The sequence below is a fragment of the Chenopodium album genome, chromosome 21 (assembly GCF_948465745.1).
Source record: "Chenopodium album chromosome 21, dcCheAlbu1.1, whole genome shotgun sequence".
Taxonomy (NCBI): Eukaryota; Viridiplantae; Streptophyta; class Magnoliopsida; order Caryophyllales; family Amaranthaceae; genus Chenopodium; species Chenopodium album.
The window spans coordinates 38,795,569-38,812,130 of record NC_137854.1 but is presented as its reverse complement, the minus strand read 5'-3'; the positions used below and the strand labels follow the sequence as shown (position 1 = coordinate 38,812,130).

General features: G+C 37.8%; 1 protein-coding gene across 1 annotated transcript; it reads left to right on the top strand.

Annotated features, from left to right (window-relative positions):
• The first annotated feature begins 13 nt into the window (after positions 1 to 13).
• Positions 14 to 14,641, top strand: LOC145601961 (uncharacterized). Its single transcript, XM_081658051.1, has 10 exons — positions 14 to 376; positions 501 to 673; positions 4,014 to 4,172; positions 4,252 to 4,401; positions 10,513 to 10,656; positions 11,159 to 11,315; positions 12,428 to 12,600; positions 12,885 to 12,940; positions 13,675 to 13,777; positions 14,315 to 14,641. Exons 1-10 carry the CDS (start codon positions 175 to 177, stop codon positions 14,402 to 14,404), a joined length of 1,407 nt encoding a protein of 468 aa, XP_081514177.1. The 5' UTR covers positions 14 to 174; the 3' UTR covers positions 14,405 to 14,641.
• Positions 14,642 to 16,562: the final 1,921 nt, after the last annotated feature.

The window sequence follows — 16,562 nt, the reverse complement described above, 5'->3', positions numbered from 1 at the left end:
TTTTTTTTGAATGGACAAGTCCATTTCATCTTCTATCATTCCTTAAGAAATAAAAATTCTACCGCCAAAAATTAAAATATGATTAATTTTAGCGTAATAAGCTTAGTTTTCTGCTAAAAAAGTGATATCCCACTAAAAAATCCAAAGAAACTCAAAAACACACTCAACTCAACAATGGAGTCAACAACGAAGATCCACATTCTTCATAACGCACTCATCGTAACCATGGATTCCGACCTCCGAGTTTTCGAAAATGGCGCCGTTGTCTTCGACGGCGACAAAATCACCGACATCGGAAAATCCGACGATATTCTCCGCCGCCACCGTGCTTCCGCCGTCACTCTCCACGACCTGAACGGCCATTTCGTTCTTCCTGGTTGGTTATTCTCATCTTTTTCTCTTCTCTGACCAATTAATTTGAATAATTTTTGGAAATTTCTCAATTTTAGGGTTTGATTTGTTAGTTTGTTGATGGAAAGTGATGATTGATTTATAATTAGGGTTTGTGAACACGCATGTTCATACATCGCAGCAGCTAGGAAGAGGGATTGCAGATGATGTTGATTTGATTACTTGGTTGCACGGTCGAATTTGGCCTTATGAGTCTCATATGACCGAGGAAGATTCATTCATTTCTACTTTGCTTTGTGGAATTGAGCTCATTCACTCTGGGGTACGTCTCTACAATGCTCTTATTTACTTCAATCCTAGTTTTCGCGTATACTAAGGTTTATAGGAAGCTTATATCTCAACTTGTCGAAATTTATTGGAGTTATTATAGTTGTGAATTGAACTCAGGTAGCCCTTATTGTAATTTATCGGCCCGTATACAAACTTTTATTAAAGAAGACATGAACATTTGACACCAAGGATTCACCATAATACCTGCAAAGAGGCTCCTATAGTAGGTAGGTTAGGGGGAGGGGGATGGGAGGGTCATATGTACGTAACCTTGCATCGAGTGATAGAAAAGGATTTCTTTAGTTTCCTTTATTTTGATGGGGAACGAATATCTTCTACTTGACGTGAAATTAGATGCATATATAGTTCGATAAACTACTCTCCAAATTAAAAAAATAGTGTATCATGAGCATATATATAATATACTTACAAAGTTAATGAAGAAGCGGATTGGGATGGAGAGGTGGATCCGGACATGACCTGGTTACGAATGAAGAACTGTTTCCTAAGAGTGGCCAAAGAGGTCTTAGGGGAAGTAAGGGGAAGAACTTCGGTACAGAGAGATACTTCGTGGTGGAATGAAGAGGTGAAAGCAGTAATTAAGCAAAAAAGGGAATGCTATCAAGCCTTAGGAAAATGTAGGAGTGATGAAACCTTTGCAGCGTATAAGGAGGCTAAGAGTAAGGCAAAGGCAGCTGTTCGCCAAGCAAAAGAAAAGGCATATCAGGAGGTTTATGAAAAGCTTGATTCCAAGGAGGGAGAAAGGATCATTTATAAGATGGCAAAGAGAAGACAAGAGGCAAGGAAGGATATTGGCATGGTGAAGTGTGTCAAAGATAAGAACCAAATGGTCCTAGTGCAAGAGGAGGGCATCAAGGACAGGTGGAAGGGGTACTTCGATGAATTATTTAATGGAAGTAATGGAGTTGTGATAGGAGATACCTCTATGAGTGATGAAGAAATCAACATGGAGTATGTGCGAAGGATTAGGAGAGTAGAGGTGGAGATTGCACTGAGGAAGATGAAACCTAAGAAGGCGGTTGGCCCTGATGGGGTACCGATAGAGGTGTGGAGGTGTTTGGGTAAGATTGGTATTGATTGGTTAACAAACCTTTTCAACAAGATATGGACGGCTACAAGGATCCCACAAGAATGGAGGAAGAGCACCTTGGTCCCGGTTTATAAAAACAAAGGAGACGCTCAAGATTGTTCTAACTATCGAGGAATTAAGCTTATGAGCCATACTATGAAGTTGTGGGAAAGGGTGATTGAACAAAGGTTGAGGGCATGCACAAGCATTTCAGATAACCAATTTGGTTTTATGCCTGGGAGATCTACTATGGACGCAATCCATTTGATAAGACAAATGATGGAGTTTTATAGGGTAAAGAAGAAAGATCTTCATATGGTCTTTATTGATTTAGAGAAGGCATATGACAAGGTGCCAAGAGAGATACTTTGGTGGGCAATGTTGAAGAAAGGTATCCCACGAAGGTATGTAGACCTAGTTAAGGATATGTATCGGGATGTGTCAACAAATGTGAGGACATGCGGAGGGTTGACAAAAGATTTCCCTATTACAATCGGATTGCATCAAGGGTCTGCATTAAGCCCTTTTCTTTTTGCAACGGTTCTAGACGAATTAACTAGACCAATTCAAGATGAGGTTCCATGGTGTATGCTGTTCGCAGATGATATCGTTTTGGTGGATGAGACTAAGGATGGGGTTAATGTCAAGTTGGAGCAATGGAGGCAAAGGTTGGAATCTAGAGGGTTTAAGCTAAGTCGGAGTAAGACTGAATATTTGGTATGTCGTTTTGGCACTCAGAGGGGGACAAGCAATGAAGTGGTGAGTTTGGATGGAAAGGATTTGACCATGAGTGAATGTTTTAAGTACCTAGGGTCGATCATCCAGAAGAATGGTGACATTGATGAAGACGTGACCCACAGGATTAAGTCAGGGTGGCTTAAATGGAGAGCGGCCACGGGAGTGCTATGCGACCGCAGCATTCCCTTAAAGTTGAAGGGAAAATTCTACAGGACTGCCATAAGACCAGTGTTGCTCTATGGTACAGAATGTTGGGCTTCTAAGAAAGAGCATATTAAAAAGATGGAGGTTACGGAAATGCGCATGTTAAGGTGGATGTGTGGAAACACTTTAAGAGATAGAATCAGAAATGAGGTTATTCGCAAGAAAGTAGGTGTGGCGGGCATTGTAGATAAATTAAGGGAAAATCGTCTGCGTTGGTTTGGACATGTAAGACGGAGACCCGAGGGTGCACCGGTGCGAAGAGTGGAAGAGTGGGACCATGGAGGGATTAAACGAGGAAGAGGGAGACCAAAGATGACTTGGTTGGAAGGAGTGAGGAAGGATATGAAGTGCATGGATTTACGTGAGGATGAAGTTTTGGATCGTAAGGGATGGAGGAGAAAGATTTATGTTGATGACTACACGGAATAATCAAATTTGGTTCATGTTAGCCGACCCCACTTTTGGGATTAAGGCTTTGATTGATTGATTGATTGATTGATTGATTACAAAGTTAATGAATATATAATCTTTTGTTGTCCTTGTAATGTAAAGTAGTCGTTTGAGATTTACTCTATAAGTTTTATATTCATCGGGCTTTCACATTAGCCTTTGATAAAGTAGATTGTGATCATATATTAATCCAATTGGTGTAAAGTTGATTGGGAAAGGGGAGTAGCCCACCCCAACTATACTGTCAATGTTTATACTTGAGTTGTGAAATTTATGTGTGAGTTACCATGTACTCCGTGTTCCTTAAGAAATCGAAAGTGGATATATGCGTCTGGTAAGTTACTTTAAATATTGCCAATTGTTACCTGGGTTTATACGTTGTAAAACTCTTCTGGTTTATGTTGGCCACGGGAGAATTCAGTGGAACACAAAATTGAATTAATGGGTATGCTTGCCTTTCAGCTATAAAGTATAAATGTGATATAGTCCAGTTGATATCTTTCATTTCATTCTTTGGGAAAGATTGATGTTTAGCTGTGTTATGCCCTATCTATCTACCTTGCTAGATGGGTATGATGCAACATTGATTTGTAATTCTCTTAGAGTTGGGGTAGGGGGTGATGTTAGCTTGGAATTATTTCTTAAAGTTACTTTGAAACTTCTATTAATCATGCACTGCCCTCCATATTGTATTTTGCTTGAGTTCATGATTGCTGATTTGCTGAAGTCCGCATAAGAGAAATTATAAACTCAGGTGCTAACATACTCTTTGCCATAGTTCAAATGTTTTTATTTTCATTTTCTTAGACTATGCAAACATCCTGAAGGGTCTGATTGTTTTCTGAACCAGGTGACTTGTTTTGCAGAAGCAGGGGGCCAGTATGTCTCTGGAATGGCTAAAGCAGTAGAGTTGCTTGGCTTACGTGCATGTTTAACAAAATCAATTATGGATTCTGGTGAGGGTCTGCCAGATTTGTGGAGTTCTCAAACTACTGATCAATGTATTCAGGTTGGCCTACTAGCACAACTTCAAGATAGATTATCCAGGCAGATGCACCAAATTTAATGTTTTTGTTTTAAGGTCTCAGTCTCAGAAAGAACTCTATGAGAAGCACCATAATACTGCTGAGGGACGGATCAGGGTATGGCTTGGAATTCGGCAAATTTTGAACTCAACTGATCGCTTGCTCTTGGAGACCCGGGATCTGGCTAGGGAATTGAACACTGGAATTCACATGGTACTATTTCCATTCAGTTCGTTGCACCCTTTTTTCCTTTCTCTTAAGATATAACTCTTTTTACCTCATATCTTAATATTGTTATGCTTTCTTATCTAAAATAATTAAAATTACCATAATAAGAGATAGTTTTAAAATAGGTATTATCGATCGTGTAGGTACAACTTTTATTTTGTAGAAGGTAACGATGCACTTTGGTGCTTAAAATGCTAAGGATGGGATTGGCCAAGGCTTTACGCCTTAGTGTGGGGTAGTGGATGGTGCTTCCAAGCCAAGGCACGGCCATGCTATAGGCATGGGGCATGAGCACGAGACATGTGCGTAAGGATAAGGCATAAGAAACTCTATCCTTAAAAAACACCTAATTTTTGGCAATGGAGGTTAGTGTCTTAGCTTGCCTTATGGCCAAAGCAAGGCAGTGCAAGGTTTAGAAAGGCAAGGCAATGCAAGGCCTAGGAAGTCCTAAAGGCATCATAAGACACGATTACATAGGGTGGGCTAAGGCATAAATGAGATGGTTTTAGGCATCAAGTAGGCCTCCGCGTGTACTCTTGGAAGTTGGAACCCAAGAATAACTTTGGTGCATAAACTTATTTGGTCCAAAAACATTCCAGCCAAATTTAAAGACAACATACACACTACATTAGGCCAATTTCGGAGGTTATAAGACCCATTGTCGAAAACTCTCGTGATCGTAGGGGTTGTACTTCGGGGTTATATAATGTTTTTTGAACCGTATACGACAATTTATTGGCCACATAAAGGCCGGTGGTGGCCTTGAATCAATGAAAAGGTGTATACGTTGACGGTTAAATTGATAGTTTAAAAGCAAGGCGAACATATCCAACCCACCCAAATGGCCTCGCATGGGATCCATGAGAAGCACCATAACTTGTTTACTTTCTAAAAGTAAAATATTTCCCAAAACTAAAGGCTATACACGCTTTAAAACCAATTTCGAATGTTTTGGGCCTTGATGTCGAAAACTATTGAGATGGTAGGGGATGCATGTATCTCGGGGTCATATAATGTTGTTTGGAACCATATATGAGAATATGACAATTGGTCGCCTAGTCGGCCACCTAAAAGCCCATGGTAACCTTGGGTTAGTTAAAAAAGGCGAGTATGTAAACATTTAAAATGTCAATTAAATGGAAAAATAGATTAACCACCCAAATGGCCTTTCATGGTGTCATGGGGTCCTGACGTTTTTTCTTTCCAATCCAGAAAAGTAAAAATTTGTTCAAAATTGAAGTTATAATACATAAATTTGACCAATTTCAATGGTGTCAAAAATGTCGGGGTTGTATGGGATGCGTCTGGGGTCATATAACATTGGGGTAAGCTGTAAATGGGTAGATTGGCAGTCTAAAAGAAAGGCAAACCGAACGTTATCAACCACTCAAATGAACTCCTAGATTGTCTTGACACCTTGACCTGCTGCGTTTTCGAGATTGAAAATGTTGAATAAATGTCCAAAACTGGAGGCTATAATCCATGCTTTTTGGCCAATTTTGGAATTTTTTCCAAATTGAAATGGATGAGTGGGGTATTTCTGGGTATTGGTTTGAAACCATAACAACCCTACCAATAGGTGTATAGGTGTATAAACTCTTGATGATAAATTTGGTTCATCTATGTGGCTATTTCAAAGTTATGTTGCATTGGTAGTGAAGAGCTGCAAGATATAATTATTTGCAACAAACTTGGTAACCCGGGTCCTATTAAGGTGTATGGAGTCCATCTTCATTATCGTTGGTGATTATTCTAAATTCATTACTTACGATAACATGAATAAATAACATGGGTTGTTTACATTATAACCCCTCATTTAAATGATACACTTTCCATAAATCTCACTTTTTTTATAAGTGACATAATTATCCATTGTGGAAACATTATACCATTTTTAATCATATTTTTCTCTCCTTTGGTCCCCACTACTACATTTTAAGTTATTTCTCTCTCCTCATGGTCCCCAATTTTACATTCTTTTTCATTCTCGCATCTCACATAGTCACATTCTAATATTTAATTCTCCCAACAAACCACCCTAACCTATGTATCATATACGAACTTACGAAGTATATTTCTCCTAAAACACTGCTTGAAAACTAGTGTTTAACGAAGGGAGTACTATTGTGCTATTATACTATGAACAGTTTTTTGACATTGTCAAATAAGAAATAGTTTGCAAATAGGTATTGTCAATTGTGTATAGTACAAATTTTCCTGTGTAAAGATATTAGGTAAGTTCCACTGCTGTTTCATTTAATCTCATGCCTCCCTGTTCTTATGTGGTTATTGAGATGAATTGTAGTTTGAATGAATTTTGGTTCTTTGATGGACAGCAACCTAAGCTTGTTCTTTATAATTCATGTTTGGATACTTTATATTGTATTCTCAAGTCTATAAACTTAAACCTGTAAACATGTGATGAAAGTATATTTAGATTTCCTACTACATACATGCTACAAACTCCGCCAGTGGGTTTCCCGCTGCCAGTCCCAAGCCTGGATAAAGGAGGAGGGTTACGGTAGGCCAGTGACAGCCAGTATAAAACTTCGTCACATCCCATGACATGAGCCAAACAGATATTTTCGTGGGGGCGTTCCCTACTCAGCGACGCGCTGCACTTCCTAGACCCGGGTGTAGTGATAAGTATGCAAGGGTTGCTAGGTCGTCGCCCAGAAGCGACGCGCCACATTGCCCGAGTGTGGTGTCAAATGAGCAAGGGCGTGCCATTGGGGCGTTCCCTACTGAGCGACGCGCTGCACTTCCCAGACCCGGGTGCAGTGATAAGTATGTAAGGGTTGCTAGGTCGTCGCCCAGAAGCGACGCGCCATATTGCCCAATTGTGGTGTCAAATAATCAAGGGCTTGGAGTTGGGATCAGGAGGGAGCGTGGGAGAAAAGAATTTAGTTTGCGGATTGGTTCTTGGAATGTGGGGTCTCTTACGGGAAAATCAGCAGAATTGGTAGAAGTAATGAAAAGACGACGCGTGAACATCATGTGCCTCCAAGAGACAAGATGGACAGGAGAAGGAGCTCGAGGCTTGGTTTTGGGGTATAAGGTATGGTATGTTGGGCAAGAAACGAGCCACAGAACAAGGAATGGTGGAGCTAGGAACGGAGTTGGTGTGGTTCTCGATGAGAGGTTGGCAAAAGAGGTGATCGAGGTCTATCGGAAGAACGATAGGTTGATAAGGCTGAAGTTGCTATGTGGCAAGGAGATTGTGAATGTTATCAGTGCTTATGCTCCCCAAGTGGGTTTAGATGCAGAAGAGAAACGACAATTTTGGGAGGACCTAGACGAGGTGGTGCAGGGTGTCCACCACTCAGAGAAGTTATATATTGGAGGGGATCTAAATGGGCACGTTGGGGCGAGCCGAGATGGCTATGAGAGTGTCCATGGAGGCTTTGGGTATGGGCAGAGGGACGCCGGTGGTGAAGCTATTATGGATTTTGCCCAATCATATGATTTAATTTTGGCTAATACTTGGTTTAAGAAGAGGGATTCACACTTGATAACTTTTCGGAATGGAGCAAATGCAACTCAAATAGACTTCCTGCTCACAAGGAGCATAGATAGACAAAGTTGCATAAACTGTAAGGTTATCCAGGGGAGAGTGTGGTCACCCAACACCGGCTATTGGTAATGACTATTCGTCTGAAAGAGAAGGCGAAGAAAAAAGTTAGACAAGAAGAACCAAGGATAAGATGGTGGACCCTAAGGGATGCAAAAGCTAAGGTTTTTACAGAAAAGGTAATTGAAGAAGCGGATTGGGATGGAGAGGTGGATCCGGACATGACTTGGTTACGAATGAAGAACTGTTTCCTAAGAGTGGCCAAAGAGGTCTTAGGGGAAGTAAGGGGAAGAACTTCGGTACAGAGAGATACTTCGTGGTGGAATGAAGAGGTGAAAGCAGTAATTAAGCAAAAAAGGGAATGCTATCAAGCCTTAGGAAAATGTAGGAGTGATGAAACCTTTGCAGCGTATAAGGAGGCTAAGAGCAAGGCAAAGGCAGCTGTTCGCCAAGCAAAAGAAAAGGCATATCAGGAGGTTTATGAAAAGCTTGATTCCAAGGAGGGAGAAAGGATCATTTATAAGATGGCAAAGAGAAGACAAGAGGCAAGGAAGGATATTGGCATGGTGAAGTGTGTCAAAGATAAGAACCAAATGGTCCTAGTGCAAGAGGAGGGCATCAAGGACAGGTGGAAGGGGTACTTCGATGAATTATTTAATGGAAGTAATGGAGTTGTGATAGGAGATACCTCTATGAGTGATGAAGAAATCAACATGGAGTATGTGCGAAGGATTAGGAGAGTAGAGGTGGAGATTGCACTGAGGAAGATGAAACCTAAGAAGGCGGTTGGCCCTGATGGGGTACCGATAGAGGTGTGGAGGTGTTTGGGTAAGATTGGTATTGATTGGTTAACAAACCTTTTCAACAAGATATGGACGGCTACAAGGATCCCACAAGATTGGAGGAAGAGCACCTTGGTCCCGGTTTATAAAAACAAAGGAGACGCTCAAGATTGTTCTAACTATCGAGGAATTAAGCTTATGAGCCATACTATGAAGTTGTGGGAAAGGGTGATTGAACAAAGGTTGAGGGCATGCACAAGCATTTCAGATAACCAATTTGGTTTTATGCCTGGGAGATCTACTATGGAGGCAATCCATTTGATAAGACAAATGATGGAGTTTTATAGGGTAAAGAAGAAAGATCTTCATATGGTCTTTATTGATTTAGAGAAGGCATATGACAAGGTGCCAAGAGAGATACTTTGGTGGGCAATGTTGAAGAAAGGTATCCCACGAAGGTATGTAGACCTAGTTAAGGATATGTATCGGGATGTGTCAACAAATGTGAGGACATGCGGAGGGTTGACAAAAGATTTCCCTATTACAATCGGATTGCATCAAGGGTCTGCATTAAGCCCTTTTCTTTTTGCAACGGTTCTAGATGAATTAACTAGACCAATTCAAGATGAGGTTCCATGGTGTATGCTGTTCGCAGATGATATCGTTTTGGTGGATGAGACTAAGGATGGGGTTAATGTCAAGTTGGAGCAATGGAGGCAAAGGTTGGAATCTAGAGGGTTTAAGCTAAGTCGGAGTAAGACTGAATATTTGGTATGTCGTTTTGGCACTCAGAGGGGGACAAGCAATGAAGTGGTGAGTTTGGATGGAAAGGATTTGACCATGAGTGAATGTTTTAAGTACCTAGGGTCGATCATCCAGAAGAATGGTGACATTGATCAAGACGTGACCCACAGGATTAAGTCAGGGTGGCTTAAATGGAGAGCGGCCACGGGAGTGTTATGCGACCGCAGCATTCCCTTAAAGTTGAAGGGAAAATTCTACAGGACTGCCATAAGACCAGTGTTGCTCTATGGTACAGAATGTTGGGCTTCTAAGAAAGAGCATATTAAAAAGATGGAGGTTACGGAAATGCGCATGTTAAGGTGGATGTGTGGAAACACTTTAAGAGATAGAATCAGAAATGAGGTTATTCGCAAGAAAGTAGGTGTGGCGGGCATTGTAGATAAATTAAGGGAAAATCGTCTGCGTTGGTTTGGACATGTAAGACGGAGACCCGAGGGTGCACCGGTGCGAAGAGTGGAAGAGTGGGACCATGGAGGGATTAAACGAGGAAGAGGGAGACCAAAGATGACTTGGTTGGAAGGAGTGAGGAAGGATATGAAGTGCATGGATTTACGTGAGGATGAAGTTTTGGATCGTAAGGGATGGAGGAGAAAGATTTATGTTGATGACTACACGGAATAATCAAATTTGGTTCATGTTAGCCGACCCCACTTTTGGGATTAAGGCTTTGATTGATTGATTGATTGACTACATACATGCTACAGAGGGCATTTTGAAAATTTGATTTTCTTTCATCTTTTCCTTTCTCTTTGTTTCTTTGTTGAGAACAGGATCCTTTTTAATAGTGCTGGCAAGTAACATGAACTAATTCAGATTTCCTTCCACTAGTTTGTTGTTATGTTAATAATAATTTGAACAAAGGCAACTGTTTTATGCATTGATTTTTCTGTCACTATATCTTCTGATTATCTTGATGTATATATATGTTTTTTCTAATAGCATATTGCTGAGATTTCATATGAGAATCAATTTGTCGTTCACTCAAGAGAAGTTGATCACGGAACAGTGACTCATTTGAAGAAGATAGACTTCCTCCAAAGTAATCTACTGGCAGCTCACTGTGTTTGGGTCAATGATAATGAGGTATCTTTCCATGCATCTTTTTTCTATCTCTTATCTGCAATTACTTGTAAGAGGGATAAAGTGTTATTGAACACATTCAAATCTTATTATGGATTATAAAAGTGCTGCAAAGGTTGTCTGGGATTGCTTGGTTAATTGTTTCATCACTTGTTGGAATTTGAATTCAACTTGTTACTATTTCTAAGATACATCTCACATTACCTAATCTGATGTTGAGGTTCAAAGCTGCCTAAAGTTACCGCTGCTCTTCCAAAGCTTTGCATTTGCTTACACTGTGTAAGAGCTTTTGATAACCCTGTCAAATATGTTTGAAATAAGGTTGTTTGCATTAGAAACATGAAGTTGTGGTAGATCTGTATAGGTGAGATCTCTAAGAGTCTGATTTAATGATAAACACCTCACCTGTTTGCAGGGAATTTGAGTATCATGCTTTCTTCTTTAGGGAAAACTGTGCACATCAGATAGTGCTAGTATGTGAATACTAATTCTTGTCACCTAACAGATCGGTTATCTCTCAAGGGCTGGGGTGAAAGTATCTCATTGTCCAGCTGCAGCAATGCGGATGCTTGGATTTGCACCTGTTAGGAAAATGATTGATGCTGGAGTTTGTGTCTCTCTTGGAACGGATGGAGCTCCATCAAACAATAGGATGAGCATTGGTATACCTAAATGGTTGAATATTTTTTCAGTTAGAGTGTTATAGTGTTTTACCTTTGGAGAAGACATTTTGTGGTGTATGATTAAGCATGGGTAATCTATTAAATATACAAAAATGGTTACAGATTTGTTTTGTATGGTTTGTTTGGGGTGTGGGAGCTGAGAAAAGGTTGCTTTGGTGAAATAGAATGATGGCTATATTGCGGACTGTGTGGTTAGATATTTCATAACGAGTCTATCACGTGTGATGTGTTGTGGGATAAAGTCTCCTTATCAGCTTCTTTTAGGGCTAAGGCGGTTGGGGCTTTCCCAAAGTATTATATAGGGAGACTATATTAAGCTAAATTATTTGGTTTTAAGTTACTCTAAGACACCTTGTCCTCTTTTAGTACTTTGTAATATGCAATTATAATAAATAATTTTTTATTAAAAAAAACAATAAAAAAAAAAAAAAAAAACTTCAACAAAAAAAAAAAAAAAGACACAATCCATTTCCTTTTTATTAAAGCTTGAATTTTTCCTATTTTTAATTTGTTGATTAATGATATTGAGAATTCACTACTTATAATGGACAAATTTTTGAGGATTTAAACTGTACGTCTCATAAATTAAAGATAGATTTCCTGAGTACTGAGCTGCATCTTCTTTAGTTCTTTTAGAGTTTTAGCTTACTATGTCAGTAAATGATGGTGGAAAATTTGTTGGAATTGGAAGGCCCGGAGTCAAAGCTCTTACTTCAAGTTGAAGCAAAGATCTCGCACAAATTGACAAAATTTTAGGAATTGCTTCTAATTAGAATTGTCTAAGTATATAAGAAGTCAATTTTGTCGTTAATTTTATTAATAGAATTTAGTTTCAGAGCAACGTATTGTTGCAACCAAAGAGGATTATGTAGGAACATATAACTTATAACTTCTAACTGTTGAAATATAATGACTCTTAGGTACGAATCTTTTTCTGTAGCATTGTATAATTTCTTATTTGGTCTCAGCAGTACTCAATTTTGATGGCTAAAGTTTTATTATATATATTTTTTATTTAAATTTATATTGTGAACAGAATTAATATCATGACTCTCATGACCAAAAATAATTCCTTGTTGATTCCTGTGTAGTTGATGAAATGTACCTAGCTTCACTGATAAATAAAGGCCATGAAGTTTTTACAACTGGAACGACAGATCCTACAGCTCTGTCTGCTGAAGTTGTTTTCAGAATGGCAACTATAGATGGTGCTAAAACTGTGCTATGGGACAATGAGATAGGATCACTTGAAGTTGGCAAAAAGGTTAGTTTGACAGCTTTATATATTCCATCCTGTGCCCCTATACTTTTTGAGCTTAAATTGAACTTTCACGTTCTTTGCCGCTATCCTCTCATTTTCTCTCCCTCTCTGTTGGGACTGGAGTAGAGCCACAATTGGTGAGTCATATCTGACATATATGATTGTTTTTTAGGAGTGTCCATCTTATGTTGGTTTGACCGTTTGAGAGTCTAGTCTGTGTTATCCTGATATATATGTTTCTTTTTGGAGCTTTTAATGATCAATATTTTTTTCCTCCTAACTTGTAGGCTGACATTGTCATTGTTGATCCTTGCTCTTGGACTATGGCTCCAGTTCATGACTGGTAAAATAGATTTACAGATATAATTTTCCTTGTAATTATTATGGTGCAAGTGATATTTCTCTCTCAACTTCTCAATTTTCCCCATTATTTCTCGAATAATGATAGAATGTAAATAGTTGTTTTGGCCATTTGGGGTCATAGTCTTAGTTTAGGCTCTAAGAATCTAGACAGCTACCACAGTTTTTAAATTGATGCTGGCTGTTCAGGATACTGTGGTTTTAATTAAATGTGAAATAAGCGATCCTTAATCAAGTGATTTTGTTGACCTCCGTGCTTTTGTCATTAACAAAGATTAGGTCTCCAAATTAGTAGCTGTAGGGCCTTTCTAGACATGGATTTCTATGCTACACGTAGATCTCCAGCAACACATACACCCTCACAGATGTAGTAGAAGGAGAGATGAAGGCTAAGATGCAGAGAGATTCAGTAAATTCCTATATCAGGCTGTCTAGCCAGAATTGGTATAATGCAAGATGGAATGTAGTGTGAAATACTTGCGTAAGCATCTGTCTTGGGGTATCATTGTGTGTAGTACTAAAAGACGTTACATGTTGAAACGGTGAAACCCCATATGAATTGCATGTTGTAAATTTTTCTACTTTGAAGGAGAGATAGTTACCAACTTATAAGCTTTGAGGAATTACTACTCCCATCAATCAATTGGTTTTTGGGATGGAACCTCCTCTTAGGCCTGAATTCCACACTACATAGTAATTCTTTTATATATTTTGCAGCATATCTAGCCTTGTGTACAGCATGCGAACTGAAAATATCATTTCTGTTATATGCAATGGAAAGTGGATCATGAAGGACAAGAAGATCTTGAATGTGGACGAGGTAATTCTTTTGTTTGCTGTTCTTTCTCTTCCGTGTTGTCTTTGTGTGTGTGTGCTTGTGTCAATTGCTGTGATCCATAGAGACATGCAGTTACCTGTGGAAATTGTCTGCTAGATTTTACAAGTCACAAATCATGTGAAATAATGCATTGTAAAATTTCTGAGCATGTTTCTTGATGCTTTGATAGCATGGCAATTTCCATTCATTTTCTTGCAAATTTAATTTCCTTTCGTTACTTCTGCTTCACTGTCAAGTACCTTGGCCTATATTTACCGTTGTTGATCTTTTGAAATCTTCTCATCTTTAATCATCATCGACTTTATTTTGATCTAGATCGATCTGTCTTATTTCTATATGATCTATACTAATATTATTGCATTACAATATCCTGATCAATGGCTTTTTGGCATCATGTATTTCTAAAAAGTTTTACTGGATATATGAGGTGGTTTTATTTGTAAACAAAGTGGTTTTTTTTTTTTTGTAATATTGTGATCATATTATTTATAAAATTTGGATTTATACTACTTGTCACAGAAAGAAATCATTTTACAAGCAAAGAAAGCTTCAAAAGAACTTTTGGAGAGGTCTGGCATAAGTATTCCAACAAGAATGAAGATGATCTGATCTATCCTTCAAGAAACTCTCTGATCTTGCAGTATTAGAGGAACGGATGAAGTTTTTTAATTTTTAATTTTTATTATTTTTTTTAATTTTTATTTTTATTTATTGTCTTATTTGACTAAACTTTGTTCAAATGTACGTTTATCCATAAGGTAAAAATGTATCGAATGAAGTCTTTTTTTTTTTTTTTTTCTTTGATACCGAATGAAGTCTTATTAAATTTGTGTTAATGTAAAATGTTATCTTTAATATGCAATTTTCATAACATTTTTCATTACGAAATCATAGATATTTAGCAATGAAAATCACACTTAAAGCGATAATAAGACCCTTAAATGTAGCTCAACTTTAAGTGAAAGTGGGAACTCAGGGCCTATTCTCTTCAGCTTGATTTCAGTTCAGTTTAGTTTCTAGTTTCCTTCTCTCATAAACAATTCAATTCAGTTCATTTCTGCTCATTTTAATTCGGCTCAGTTCAGTAAATTAGAACATGCCTTAAGGGTCTGTTCACTTCAGCTTAATTTCAGTTCAGCTCAGCTCCAATCAGTTCAGTTCAACTCCTAATTTCCTTCTCTCATAAAATATGCATTTCAGCTCTATTAAGTTCAGTTCAGCTCAGTAAATGTGAACAAACCCTTAGAGGGGCGGAATTAGAAATATTTTTAAGGAGCTAAAAATTTCATTTGACATTTTGGGAACCAAGTAAAACCTTTATAGATATTTGTTGTATTTTTTTTTTACTAATATTAGGGGGTGTTCAATGACAATGTGTATTTTGAGAATTGAGAAGACAAACTACGGGGAAATACAAATTTATAACCTTGATAAACTTTAAAACAAAAAATGTCTAAAGATTCGTGCTTTTATAATAAATATACAAGTATTATTTTTGTACTTTTGCTTCTTCCTCATGTGAACCACTACCGAAACCAATCACCAATACAGGAAACAACCACCATACCACTACCATTTTCCTTCTTCATCTCCTTTCTCCTCCAATCCACAATTGGAAACCGATTACCTTCTTCTTCTTCCTGCAAACCAACCACAAATGGAATGGGGCATTAGACTGGTGAATTGTGAGGCTTGTGACCCATAAGCCCTATCATATGACATCATTATACTACAAATTTATAGTGATATTTTAAATTTTGGTTTAATAAAACATAAATCTTATATGCTATCAGTCACATAATCTAACACTAGTTCACTGATAAGATAACTTTGAAAGACGAGGATTATCACAATAAATACAGGGGTTACTCATATAAATAAGTGAAGTTATTATATTAATTGTCAAAATAAAAGAAGGATTATTCGACTAAATAAATAGAGTAAGTGTATTATTTATTCACCTAATTTTCATAATCTTATCTTATATGAAAATACTTAAAATTACATAAACTCACATTGTATCTAGTCATACACAACACAATGGTAGAATGCTTATTAATTTTTGTCTAACACAAATTCTTTTATGTGGCTAGGCACACTAACCATCATGGGGTTACTTTGTTAGTACAATAGGGGTTACTTGGTCAATGTTACAAGGGTTATTTCATCTGTGTTATAGAGGCTACCTTATTAGTGTTTAAGGGGTTACCCGGTCAGTATTAGAGGGGTTACACGATCAGTGTTATAAGGATTATTTTTTTCTTTTATAAATGGCCAAACACTACGGGCAGCCGCACACAAGACTGGTTATTTATCTAATATTATATCATATCATATCATATAACTAATACTCGTATATAAAGCTAAACTCTTAGCCAGATCACGAGATAACGACACTTGGCATTGCAACTTTTCTCCTAGTGTCACACCACCTTGGATAGATTTAGATAGACCTAATAAAATAAAAAAGTTAGCTAAGAATTCCATTTTCAGTCAAATTTGGATAGAATTTTAGAATAAAATTGTTAGTTTATTAGAGTTTTATTTTTGATAAAATACCAAATAATAAATTTGTAATTAGGCCACAATAAAACATTTAGCGTTTCAAGTTTTTGTCAAGTGTCGTAACACGTTGGATAGATATAGTCATATAGATAGACTTTGTAGCATAAAAAATTAATTTAGAATTCTATTTTCAATCAAATTTGGTTTATTATTATTTAGAGTTTTATAATTAGGCCACAATACAACATTTAGCGTTTCAAGT